At 38.1% G+C, this 13,929-nt stretch overlaps 1 protein-coding gene across 7 annotated transcripts; it reads left to right on the forward strand.

Moving 5' to 3' along the window:
- Positions 1-1,676: 1,676 nt before the first annotated feature.
- LOC103961173 (regulatory-associated protein of TOR 1) lies at positions 1,677-12,720 on the forward strand. Of its 7 annotated transcripts, none has more exons than XR_007258118.1 (25): positions 1,815-1,940; positions 2,721-2,800; positions 3,427-3,529; positions 4,021-4,103; positions 4,190-4,348; positions 4,437-4,553; positions 4,677-4,834; positions 5,045-5,199; positions 5,314-5,458; positions 5,541-5,619; positions 5,787-5,888; positions 6,387-6,470; positions 6,571-6,678; positions 7,069-7,422; positions 7,508-7,697; positions 7,941-8,501; positions 8,738-9,058; positions 9,166-9,289; positions 9,720-9,850; positions 9,952-10,097; positions 10,219-10,320; positions 10,467-10,552; positions 10,862-10,946; positions 11,034-11,793; positions 11,981-12,720. XR_007258118.1 is itself a non-coding variant. In XM_048583508.1 (24 exons), exons 2-24 carry the CDS (start codon positions 2,768-2,770, stop codon positions 11,370-11,372), a joined length of 3,765 nt encoding a protein of 1,254 aa, XP_048439465.1. In that variant the 5' UTR covers positions 1,815-1,940; positions 2,721-2,767; the 3' UTR covers positions 11,373-12,720. The 7 variants fall into 7 exon arrangements, 4 of the variants coding, with proteins under 4 accessions (XP_048439468.1, XP_048439467.1, XP_048439465.1 ...); XR_007258119.1 differs by having other exon boundaries at positions 12,014-12,720; XR_007258120.1 differs by having other exon boundaries at positions 11,034-11,559; positions 11,642-12,720.
- The last annotated feature ends 1,209 nt before the right edge of the window (positions 12,721-13,929 follow it).

Raw genomic sequence — 13,929 nt, forward strand, 5'->3', positions numbered from 1 at the left:
GGAGACATCGCATATATTCATAAATAATATTGTCGTTAATATAAAAATACATGTTAAATGTATTTATAACAGTATTTAATAGTTAGAAAAAAGAAAATTATGACAAATTTCTTATTAATTTTCAAGTTGTTAAAAAAAATAGGTAGACGGGTAAAAAAAAAAAGTAAACGGGTACGCAATTATGGGTATGCGGTTATGAGTATGATTAATTGTTTATAAACGGTTATGGGTATGAGTATATCCGTTTATGTAAATACCCAACGGGTAAACAGTTATGTGGGTAAAAGCTTAAACGGTTCTGGGTAAATAATCGCGGTTACCCGTCCGCCATAACCGTTGTCGATCCCTACCCATAAGCGCTTGGTTTATGAAATTCCATAGAACCAAATATACAGGAGAAATGGAATGAAATGAAAACGGTTTTATGGTATTCAAATGAAGGGCTTTTAAGCAATTAACTAATATTCAGGATCATATTGAGTTTAGGTTTTTATTAGAGAAATTATTTCTGCTCATTTTTTCACCTCTTGCACCCCTTTTTTCGGAGAAATTTTTTATTATGATGGGAACATGGGCAATACACCACATGTTTGTATCTAAGTGGTGAGAAATTTTACTTTTTAAGTTATTAACTTTTTAACACACTTATCCCCTCATTTGTATAATGACACGTGGTGTACCACCTCGTGTACCGGTCACACTGAAAAATCTCTCATTTTTTGGGACCACTGTTAAATAAATTAAAGGAGAATCAAAATCCATAATAAAGAATAAATGAGCCATTAAGTAAAATTGAAAATAGGATACATAGAAATCATATTTATTTTGTTGTAAACCTTTATGTGAATGTAAGTATTGTAAGAGGCCTATATCGGAAACCTTCTTTTCTTTTCCTGCAGTGGTGTGATGCACAAAGCAATGAGGAAAAAGTTGGACATGGAAAAAGGTGATGGTAAAGTCATTGTGTTTGGATCATTTCAACATCTTTTATACACTGTGTATAAAACTGCAGACTTGTAGGTCAACCTTTATCCTTTTGGCTTTTGAGGAGCTTTTATACTGGTTGGTTTGGTTGTCCTTGAGAGAGAGAGAGAGAGAGTGTGTGTGTGTGTGTGTGTGTGAGTGAGTGAAGGATGGCACTGAGCCTTTGTCTACCTCACTTTGATTCTTGTAGGACCCCTTGAAATGCCCTTGTACTTATTCGAATGCTGCACTGCATGTTTGTTGTGTATTGTGGATGGCTCAGTTTATGCAGCAATTTGACCTCGATGCATTGCAGCAATCCATGAATTAAATTAACTTCACAGCAGATTGTGTACAAAATTAAGAGAGTTGTACATCCCCAAATGTAATGTTATTTAGTTGGAATTGGAACTTTGCACGTTTTGAAAAAAAATACTTTTAAATTAAAAATTAGTTAAATCATTCGTAAACGTACATGTCAATATCAGAACTAAGTCTAAAATTCTTAGAATTTGAGGTTAACTATTCAAACTTCGCACGATCTGAGAGGAAAGTATTTTTAAATTAAAATTAGTTGAGTCATCCATAACGTATGCATCAATATTGGAAATAAGCCTTAAATTCTTAGAATTTGAGGTAAACCATTCAATGGGGCTTTATGCTTCTCTGTATATGCTCTGAGGGTTTTCGATTTGAATGGCATTGGGGGGGATTTGATGGCCTCCCGGTTTTCGCAATCCTCGGTGGTGGTGGTCTCCAGCCAGTTGGACGACTGCGCCTCCAGCCACGATGACGGAGATTTGAGCTCGCAGAGAAGGGAATCAGAAACTGCCAGTAGTAGCTATGGAAATGCCACCGCTACCACCGCCACAAGCTTGGCCTACTTGCCCCAAACCACTGTATTGTGTGAACTTCGGCACAATGCTTTCGAGGCTTGCGTGCCCACCGGACCATCGGAATGGCGGCCTAAAGACCGAGTAAGCCCCTTTTTTCAGTACATGCTCTTCATATTTCTGAAACTGAAATCTGTAGATAAAATCCCAGCAATTCAAATTAAAGTTGTTATGAAAAATTGTTAATTTGTTTATGTAAAAATCAGGTATTTGTATTGTGGTTAGGAAGTTTTAACATTCCCTCGCTAATTTTGTTCTTTTGAATTCGTAATCATCAGATACTTTGGTGGTACAACCCAACAACTTGGTTTTGAATTAGGTTTCGATCAATGGGTTGTTTGAATAATTCCATTTTTAGTTTGATAGGAAAGAAAAGTTTGTCAATTTCTCATAATTAGGTTTCGATCAATGGGAAGCGACTTTCACACTCCCAGATTTCTCCTTCTGCACTCCTCCCTTTTTCTTACATTTATTCTTCTATGTTTTATTCAATCCTAATGGTAGAAATAAGGGGATGCGTGCAGAAAGAGAAAAGGTCGAAAGACGACTTCCCAAATTCAGTTTGTTTATTTCTCTGTAAAACCAACAAAAAACCAAAGTGTATACGTCATGTGGTCTCAAAGAAAGTGATAATTGAACAATTCTTAAAAAGGAGTAATCACTCAAGAAACCACCTTGTACGCAATTCATTTTCCAGTCATATCCGGCTGGAAGCTGCTGATTGTAAGGACGGGTTTTTCTTTTTCCTGCCCTCTTAATGGTCAGGTTCCTTTCAGTTGGCTATTACCACTAGTTTTTGTTGCTGTGTGATCCATTCAAACCTCCCACAGAAACGTGACATTTTCTTTTTGCAATTTGTTACAGAAGGATGTGTGGCTACCCTGAGAATTTAAACCACCATTACTTGTGTGATGTATCACATGACAGGCAGAATTTGTACAATGGTTGGTGAACTTTGATTCGAGAAAAATGATTTTGTACGGTTTTGGAATGTCTATGATCAATCCCATGTTCTTGACTCTATTATTGAGACTAATAAAGGACAAAACTTCTGCTTTTATCTTTGTTTCCAAATTTTCACTGCGCAAACCATTAGAAATTTTGAAGACTTTTCTTATGCAGTTTTACCAGTGATCATAAGTTGGTTAGGGTTAGTAATGGAAGTCACACAGATAGCCTAGGTGCCCCTTGCGGTCTAGCCTGTAGGTGACTTTGGTGGCACTGTCAATGTTGGTTGAACTATTATCTGAGGAAAACCTGATCTTTATATAGGATTTTAGAATTAGACACTAATTTCTGTTGTAGAATTGCTAATTTAGGTTTTTTGTTATGAACTTTCAACCCTATTCTTCAACGACGGCATTGAAGGAATTCTTAAATATAACTGTTTCCTTTAAAAAATATAGCTACAATATTCTTTCCGGGGATGGCCAAAGCTTAAAGTAATTCTTACTCGGAGCTATTCGATTTGTTGATCTTAGTTTCTTGTTTTTGTTCCGACTGAAGACGCTCACAATATTGTACTCGTTAATTTGTGCTTATTTTGGTTTAACTTTCAACTTCTTTGCAGATGAAGACGGGATGTGTAGCTCTGGTATTATGTTTAAACATTAGCGTTGATCCGCCCGATGTAATTAAGATATCTCCCTGTGCCAGAATGGAGTGCTGGATAGGTGCTTTTACACTGCTGATTTTTACTCTTGCTTTAGTTTGTTGGTAGTGTATTGGTTATTAATTCTGTTCTTTAACCGTTTGGGTTGTCTTATTGAGTTTCTTACTTGTTGGACTTGGTGTAGAGTGCGTGAGTTCTAGATTCTCTAATTCATTTTCAATACCAAAGCACCCTTGGCATGCTATGGCTAATAATTCTACAGTGCATGACGTAAAAGATTGATTTAAGTTTCACTAAATATGACATATTCCTTAGTGGAGTTTGAATTGATCTTTTGTTAACATCTTCTTGTACCCATTATTAAATATAATGGTAAATACATGTTGCCAAGAGGGAATGATACACAGTTGTGGGGTCTACAAGCATTATAACTTAGACACAACCAAACACTTTTACTTTTATTATCCCTATGGCAACGTAATGTTTTTGGATATTATATTTTTTTTGTTTGTCAAGTTTACCATGCTGTTAACATTTTTATTCTGTGTTCAGATCCATTTGCTATGGCTCCGCAAAAAGCTCTTGAAACAATTGGTAAAACCTTGAGTCAACAGTACGAAAGGTGGCAACCAAGGGTGAGACAGTTTTTGTTTTCTTTGTGCATGCTGTTAATTTTATTGTCTAAAATTAACTTTTATTTTGTTTGATAATATGCGACCAGGCTCGCTACAAGGTTCAGCTTGATCCTACAGTAGAAGAAGTGAAGAAACTTTGTAATACATGCCGCAAATATGCCAAGTCTGAGAGAGTTCTTTTCCATTATAATGGACATGGTGTACCCAAGCCAACTGCTAATGGTGAATTTTGGCTCTTTAATAAGGTTTTTACCAATTTGAAGCCTGCTGTTTTGTTCCTTACTATCTTTAAATAATGTTTTGTAGTTCTGATTTAGTTTTTATTGGGTGCAGAGTTACACACAGTATATCCCCTTGCCAATTAGTGACCTCGATTCCTGGTTGAAGACACCTTCAATATATGTGTTTGATTGTTCTGCTGCTGGGCTGATAGTCAATTCTTTCGTTGAGGTATCCTACACTGCAGTTATGAATGTTTTTCTAAATTTGATATTTTAGGTTTCCAAGATGTCTGAACTGGTATTATTAATTCGTATAGACTTCAATGTAATAGTTGGATTTTTTTTTGGTTAGCTTTATGATTGGGGTGGCTCTAGCTCATCTGGATCTGCAAGGGATTGTATCCTGCTAGCGGCTTGTGAAGCACACGAGACTCTTCCACAGAGTGCTGAATTTCCGGCTGATGTGTTTACTTCTTGCCTCACAACTCCCATCAAGATGGCATTAAGATGGTGAAGCTTGTTCTCCTTGTTTTGTTACAAGAAGTGATTATTGGTCTTAAGTTTTGTCTACTGTTAGGAGTTGTACTTCATCCACTAGGCTGTTTGTACAATTACCGTCGTTGATTATAATTTCTCATGCTTTCACTTTTTGTTTCTCTCTTTGTTATGTTCTAGTGTTCTATATGTTTCTACTTATTGGATTGTTATGTATTCTCTCAGGTTCTGCACACGATCATTACTTCATGAGTCTCTTGATTATTCGCTAATAGATAAAATCCCTGGCTGTCAAAATGACCGGAAAACGCTTTTGGGCGAGCTGAATTGGATTTTTACTGCGGTCACTGATATGATTGCATGGAATGTTCTCCCTCACGGTAGTTTTTTTTTTCTTTTCTGCTGTACCGTTATCTAATGTTTTTGAACTGGATGTTCATTTATGTCTGCTTTGGTGACAGTACATCGATGTAATACTCAGTTCTGTGTTGCAGATCTTTTCCAGAGACTGTTCAGACAAGACCTGCTAGTTGCCAGCCTTTTTCGTAATTTTTTACTTGCTGAGCGAATTATGCGATCTGCAAATTGCTCTCCGATCTCTCACCCACAGTTGCCTCCAACCCATCAGCATCATATGTGGTACTAAAGGAGAGAATTTTTCAGTCATGCTTCATATGTTAGTTAAATCAATTGTCACCTCTTTTGCTTATGCTAACTGCAGGGATGCATGGGACATGGCTGCTGAGATATGCCTTTCTCAGCTTCCAGTATTGGTTGAGGATCCTAATGCGGAGTTCCAGGTGTGCTTCTGGGTTCTTTTTATGCAAGTTTGTTGCATTTTTTATGTTATGCAGTTAGGTTCCTTACAGTGTTATGTGGGATTAGATATTTATATGACTTTCCTGTTTTGTATTTTTGTGACATGCCTGACATTCACTTTGATCATTATATTTTTGCTTTATTCAAGCCAAGCCCATTTTTCACTGAGCAGTTGACTGCTTTTGAGGTATGGCTTGACCATGGGTCTGAAAACAAGAAACCACCAGAGCAATTGCCTATTGTTCTTCAGGTATGATATTATACTTATCACTTTTTAGTTTGGTACTAAAGCATTCTGGGATATAGGTATTATGTATGCTTTCTTTCTTTATGTCATGTCTAATTGATTTTGTTTTTAAAGTTGGCTGAAAATAGTAATCTTGAGGTCGTTTGTATCCTGTTTGAGACAATTGATATAAAGTTCCTTAATTAGGTGTATTTGGTAACAGCACCTTATTTGTAAACCCAGCTATGAAATAACTGGGAAAAATTACATGGTAGTCCTAGGGAGTATTGGTTGAGTTCATTTCTATTGAGATGATAACAGAGTAGTGCCATAGACTGTAAGTTGTGGTGGTGTAATTTGGCTTGAATAGCGGTTCTACTTTTCTTCGTTATGTTGATTCAACTTGCTGGTTTGTTATTCATTCATGTATCATTGTATTAAGTTCATTCTCTGCGCTTTTTTTTTTTTTTCTTCTTCTTCTGTTTCTTAATAATCCCTGACTGAATAACATCTGTATTTAAGGTATTACGCAGTCAATGCCACCGATTTCGAGCTCTGGTTCTTCTTGGAAGATTCCTTGATATGGGACCCTGGGCTGTAGATCTGGTATGAGTTGTCATTTGAAAATGTTCTGTCTTGTTATCTCTATGTTGGTTGAGAGCAATATTTTGATGTTCTTTAAAAATTTCACATTTCTGTTTTCTAGGGCTTGTCTGTTGGGATTTTTCCGTATGTTCTGAAGCTGTTGCAAACGACACCTGAACTACGACAAATTCTTGTATTTATATGGACAAAAATTCTTGCTCTTGATAAGGTATGCCTAGATTACTGCAGCACATTCTTTCTCCAGATGTTTATAATTGCTGTCATTGTGACATGCTCTTAATAAGAATTTGCTACTGTCACATACTATCTTGATACCTGCTTCTAATCTTAGAATTTGCTACTGTTTCATACTATCTTAATACCTGCTTCTAATCTTAGGCATCAATGTCTCCATATCAAAACTCTTTGTCATCAACAATTTGTGAAGCATGTGCTTCTTTGCTTTATTCCTGATGGGTCATGAACTTAAGATCTATTTTCGATCCATTTTTTGTTTATAAGTTCCCTTCTGGTGCCATATGCCTGCCCCCTTTCAGTTCCTCAGTTAGTACCACAGTAGTAATCACACATTTTATTTTTTATTTTTTGGTGGAATCAGTCATGTCAGGTTGATCTAGTGAAGGATGGGGGTCATACATATTTCATTAGGTTTCTTGATAGTATGGAAGCATATCCAGAACAGCGTGCAATGGCTGCTTTTGTTTTAGCTGTAATTGTCGATGGGCATAGACGTGGGCAGGAGGCTTGTATTGAAGCAGGTTTGATACATGTTTGCTTGAAGCACCTTCAGGGTCCAACTCTAAATGATACACAGACAGAACCACTATTTCTTCAGTGGCTTTGCCTCTGTCTGGGAAAGCTGTGGGAGGATTTTACAGAGGCCCAAATATTTGGTTTGCAGGCAGATGCCGCTGCAATATGTGCTCCTCTACTTTCTGAGCCCCAACCAGAGGTAAACTTTGACTATATAGACTCTATTTTTAACCAATGACATTTTTGGGCTATGTAACCTAGTCACTGAGATTGTTCTATTTCAGGTTAGAGCTTCTGCTGTTTTCGCACTGGGTACCCTGCTTGATGTGGGTTCAGGCTCATGTAGAGATGGCGTTGGTGGAGAAGAAGAATACGATGATGATGAAAAGATTAGAGCTGAAATTAGTATTGTTAGAAGTCTATTAAGTGTTGCTTCAGATGGCAGCCCTCTGGTCAGGGCCGAAGTTGCTGTTGGTATGTGATTAGCCATCTGATAATCAATTAAACATACTCGTTTGGTTGGAATTTTATTGCTTTTGGGTAATAAATATGCACTAGATTTTCTGTCACCAGTACATACCCTAGTGTTCTTTCCTTTCCTTCTTTCCCCTCATTCAAAACAACAGAGGGATTGTTTTACGGGGCCCTGAGATTTAATTGATCATCAAGAGATTTCTTGTAGGAAGTTGATTTGAGTAAACTTTATCTTCTTTACAGCACTGGGACGCTTTGCCTTTGGCCACAACAAGCACCTCAAGTCAATAGCTGCTGCATATTGGAAACCACAATCTAATTCCTTCCCCTCTTTGGCTCATATTAAAGGTAGTGTTGTTTCATCTCAAATTGATCCACTGTTGAGAGGGACCAATGATAACTCATTGGGTCGAGATGGGAGAGTCTCCACCAGCAGCCCTCTAGCGAGTTCTGGAATTATGCATGGATCACCGTTGTCTGACGATTCATCTCATCATTCTGATTCTGGAATATTAAATGATGGTGTGAGCAATGGTGTTGTCAACCACTCAACACCTAAACCCCTGGACAATGCAATGTATTCGCTGTGTGTATTGGCTATGTGTACCTTAGCCAAGGATCCATCTCCATGCATTGCAAGCCTTGGTAGGCGGGTTTTGGCCATTATAGGGATTGAACAAGTGGTGGCCAAACCCGTAAAGCCCACTGGTAACAGTGTTCGACCTGGTGAATCCATTACAGCAACTCCGACTCCCAGTTTTGGTGGATTAGCTCGGTCTTCTTCATGGTTAGATATGAATGGAGGTAACGATACGAGAATTACTTACTTTTTCTCCCAGTCATTGTCCTTTTTATTTATTGCAGGTTCTAACATTAGTATATTAAAACATCAATGGAGCTGGGGGGTAAAAAATATCTTGGAAGTTATTCTTTAACCTGACATTGAGCTCCATTTGATTTTGGTGATGTATGGTATTGCTAGTTAGTTTAATCTATCTATGCACTTCTAGTCTCTTTGTTTAGTAACCGATTTTTGACAGGTCACATGCCATTCCGAACTCCTCCTGTCAGCCCTCCTCGGCCAAATCACTTAGCTGGAATACGGAGAGTATGCTCTTTAGACTTCAGGCCTCATCTAATGAGTCCAGATTCTGGATTAGCGGATCCACTTTTAGGTTTTGGGGGAACTTCTGGAACCTCGGAATGCAGTTTTCTTCCTCAATCAACCATCTACAATTGGAGTTGCGGGCACTTTTCCAAGCCACTTCTCATTGTGGCAGATGACAGTAAAGAAGTACTAAGTAGAAGAGAGGAGAGAGAAAAATTTTCCTTGGAGCACATTGTTAAATGCCAGCACTTTTGTTGGTTTTCTTCTCTAATTCTTCCTTTTGCTCTTTATCTTTTAGTTTTGTTTATCATTATTTAGGCTTTTTTGTGGAATTAATGTATCTTCCATGTTCGTGGTCAGCTGTGAGCAAGCTTAATAATCAAATTGCTAGCTGGGACACCAAGTTTGAGACGGGTATAAAAACAATCTTGCTGAAACCATTTTCTCCTATTGTGGTCGCTGCAGACGAGAATGAGCAAATCAGGTGTGTAGGTTATCACTTTTTTAAAATTTCACCTTTTACTATTTATGTAATGTGTGGGTAATATTCATTCTATGTTTTCTTTATTCATCACGATAAACTTTCATAGACAGAAACAGCTGTGATTGAAATAGTATCATATGAAATTGTCTTTTTCTTCTGTTGTTTAGTTTAGTTTTGTACGATTATTAATAGGTATCCTTTTAATATATGCATCAATATTTGATGAATGATGGAGGGTTGCTACCTTGTTTGAGAAATGAAATGGCCTCTGTTTGTCAAACTATGAGGTTTTGTTTGGGTTTTGGGTAACCATTGGGTGCATATGTATTCTTGTATGAGTGAATTTGGTTCATATTGCTAAGATTTATTGATTACCCTCAGTCTTTGACTATGTAGTCATGTTTATGTTTTGGTGGTTATTTCTTCATAGGGTGTGGAATTACCAAGAGCAGGAGGCTACCCTTCTCAACAGCTTCGATAATCATGATTTTCCTGACAAAGGAATCTCCAAGCTCTGCCTTGTCAATGAGCTTGATGACAGCTTGCTTCTTGCTGCTTCAAGTAATATTCTATACTACTGAAAAACTAGCTTCTTCGTCAGGAAGGGTGCTATCATTGAACCTTTCTAAATAAGTTGCACCTTTTTACGGTCATATAATTAGGTGATGGAAACATTCGAATTTGGAAAGATTACACTTTGAAGGGTCAACAGAAACTTGTCACCGCATTTTCTTCAACTCAAGGTCATAAACCTGGGGTGCGAAGTTTGAATGCTGTTGTGGATTGGCAACAACAATCTGGATATCTGGTACTTCCTCTCTTTAAGATGTAATACGTTAGGGCTATAGGACAAGTTCTGTTTCATTTTGTGATTCTTGTTCTTTGTTGTGAATAATGTTTGATTACTTCTGCATTGCTTCATTTGCTAGTATGCTTCTGGTGAACTATCACCCATTATGCTTTGGGATCTGGATAAAGAGCAGCTTATTAATTCTATTCCTTCTTCATCAGATTGTAGCATCTCAGCACTGGTGAGTTTTTACCACCTCAACTTACTTTCGACATCTGAATTTACAGCTGTTTTTTATCAATTTACAGATGTATGGATTTGGCTATTGATTTTGCAATCTAGAAAATGAATGGTTTAATAATGACTGATTCCTGCATTGTCTGTTAGTCTGCTTCTCAAGTTCACAGAGGTCACTTTGCAGCTGGTTTTGTAGATGGTTCTGTCAGACTTTATGATGTGCGAACTCCTGAAATGTAAGCTCTTCATGTCTCCTGTGGCAAATATATGACTTATGTTCTTTGTGAAAGTGCTGCAACCAACTGCAAATGATAAGTGACAAATAGTTAAATTTGCAGACCAAGATGTACAGTTGCTTCATGTCTGGTGCTGTCACTGTACATTTGTCCCTCCATAAGTAAACAACAAACGTAAACAATAAACGTATTAGTATGCTACTGCGTTTGAGTTCAGCTCCTCACTAACCTTGGATTTCTTAATGTGGTGCTGATTATTTGCTAAGCTAGTGTTTTGTGCTGTTTTACTTGTTTGTTTGTAAATCTTAGGCTTGTCTGTTCAACCCAGCCACACACTCAGAAGGTGGAAAGAGTTGTGGGGATCGGCTTTCAACCCGGACTTGATCCTTCCAAGGTAAGTGGAGAGACCCTTGTTTGATATTGTTTCTGAAGTTATTCCGATAGAAAGTGAAACTTACATGAAATTCTCATCTTCATCCAGATTGTAAGTGCGTCTCAAGCTGGTGACATTCAGTTCCTTGATATCAGAAACGACAGGGATGCCTACCTCACGATTGAAGCTCACAGGGGTTCACTGACTGCTTTAGCCGTTCATAGGCATGCCCCACTCATTGCCAGTGGCTCGGCCAAACAGCTCATGAAGGTCTTCAGTTTGGAGGGTGCACAATTAGGCACAATAAGATACTACCCTTACTTTATGGCCCAAAAGATTGGTCCTGTTAGTTCCCTAGCCTTCCATCCCTACGAAGTGCTGCTTGCAGCTGGTGCTGCAGATGCTTTTGCATCCATTTATGCTGATGACAACTCTCAAGCTAGATGAAAATTCTAATTCTACCCTCATGGTTTGATAAGGACTTCTTTTATATTGGAAGGCAGTTCAAGTGGACAGACTGCAATTGCAATCTTGCTGTTGCTGATCACTCGGTGCATCTGGGCCGTCATGATATAATATTTCACTGCCCCAATTCTTCTTCGACGTCAATGGGTGCATCTGGAAGCATTGGCAGGTGACGATTTGGTGGTGTTGATAGTTAGGTTGTACACTGGGTGTCATGACATAATCTCATTAAGCAACGCATATGATGGCAGCGCTGATGGCACCATGGGGCTACTGCCTAGGCCAATTGGGATTTTATCAGTATATCGACTTCTGGTGATGGTTGCTTACGTAGTTATTGGTGATTGTGAGCTGAAGACACCTGCAGAGACCGAAACTGTACATGCAATGGACAAGATGAAGGGTTCGTGTTAACCTCTTCAATTCTCAATTCGTGCTTTGATGCTAACTCATCTGCAAATTTATCTTTACTTTGTTTTTCCTTTTATTATTGAGATCAGGGAGTCGTGATTGGCAAAGGTCTTTTTTTTTCTACTATCTTAGCAATCATAACAAACTGGTGACTGACATGTCATTTCAAACATTTCTAGCAACTGTGTTGCTTTTGTTTTTCCTGGCTGCAGGTTTTCTTGCGGATACAATGGACTACACGATGTCGAAAATTTGAAGGCTCAAATCTAATTGTAGATATAGAGTGTCTAATTATCATTCACCAATCGGTCTAAGTAACGATTGTTTGGGTGGATATTTAATGTTGGGCTTATTGCGGATGAAGGCCCAAGAACGTGAAAAGTAGAAGGAGAATTGGGCTCACACAGTTGGCAGCCCATGAAGAATTGAAAATCATTTTTTTTTCCCGAGAAATAGGCAGCAAGCCTATGTGAAGTGACAAGTGAAAGAGGGCAACTCACCCCCAGCAAAAAGTACTTTCCCATGACATGGATAGGTAAATAACAAAAGTAGATGGTGACTCACCATACTCTAGAATCTATCACCAAAAGGGGAGGCTTGCACAATTGGGCTAGAAGGTCTATAAAAGTAGTTAGGGATGCAAACAGAAGGGCTCTCAACCAATCAATCAAAAAACATTCAACTCTGCACTCTAATAGCAAGAAACCAGAAAGTTTTAGTTTGTTCAACCTTTACTCTTGTGCTGTAGTATCGAATCTCTTTAGGTAAACTCGGTTTATGTTCTATTTTCTAAGACTTCAATCCCTGTAAAACACAAAGAGAAGTGGTTGCAAGAAGATGAACCTTGCCTGACAAGGTTGTAATCTTGCCCGAGTCTCTTTTGTTTGTACTTACCTAAAATAGATATGTCGTTTTTGCATCTTTCATTGGATCCTACATCATTTTCAATTGCCTTCATTCAAAGTTTCATCTAAGATTAATCTTGCTAAACTAATTAATCTAGCTTCTTTATTGTTAGTCTAAAACTGTAACTAAAGAAATAACTTGAAGGGTCTTGGACTCCTTTTAATTAGACATATGATATTATGAGTAAAGTCCTTGTTTACAAGGCAAGAAAAAAGAACTTTGACATACTTAACCCATTTGTGAACAATCTAATCGAACTAAAAAGTCAAAGTAACTTGTGGTGCAATTAATCAATCCATTTAATAATTGAAAAGAACAATATGTTATACAGAAATAACAATGGTACGCTCAGATTCATATTAGTTTTGATTACGAGCCTCAAGCTTAACAAAGACCCCACAAAGGCACCATTCAAACTAATAACAAACTCATATTGCAGTACACCAAGTAGCAAACCTTGCATGACAGGCAGGACCCAAGGGAATTGTGCGAGGAACAAATCTTGCACAAACTTAATTTTGGCACGTCTGGTGGGGCACATTTTGTAATATTGTTTGTCAAGACGAATGAAGGATCGAACATTCAAGTGGAAGGTAGCATTTGGGCAACCTCTTTGCCCGCCAAAAGTAGATATGACGAATCATCCATAAGATTTTCCTTCACCACACAGCCCCGAGATCATAGAGAGCTTGACCTATTATGAGAAATTGGGTGGAAAGTTCACTAATGAAGATTTGCAAGCCACTATGATACAAGTACTGAGGAGTATGGAAAAGATCTCTCTGGAAACCAGATTAGAGGTTAGAAGGTTGTGTTCCTTAACAAGGACGCTACAAAGAAAATTGGAGTTAGAATACTCTACACTAAAAGATGGCTATGCCAGTGAAGGAGTCGTGGAGACAAGCCCAGAAAAAAGAGCCAGCAATTCCTCAGTTTCCCTTACTTGAAGAAAATAAGAACAAAGGGAAAAGGAAGGAAGGGGCTGAAACCAGGCATCAACAATACCCTAAAAAGGAGTTTCAAGAGATAGGCTTGCTCGATCTTTTGCCACCATCACCAAATGTTAGAAGGCAAATCGAGCAGGAAGGAATAAAGATCGGTGCGTCTAACTCGGTTGAAGAAACAGGTGGAAAAAGGCTTATTCATTACTGGGGACAATTCTCCTTCTTACAGGCCACCACTATTGGTTAATAAAGGAGGGGGATAAGCTAGATGAAGGCAT

Source organism: the organism of the source record quoted next, unplaced genomic scaffold (genome assembly GCF_019419815.1).
Source record: "Pyrus x bretschneideri cultivar Hongxiangsu unplaced genomic scaffold, Pyrus_bretschneideri_v1 Contig2, whole genome shotgun sequence".
In the NCBI taxonomy this organism is placed as follows: Eukaryota; Viridiplantae; Streptophyta; class Magnoliopsida; order Rosales; family Rosaceae; genus Pyrus; species Pyrus x bretschneideri.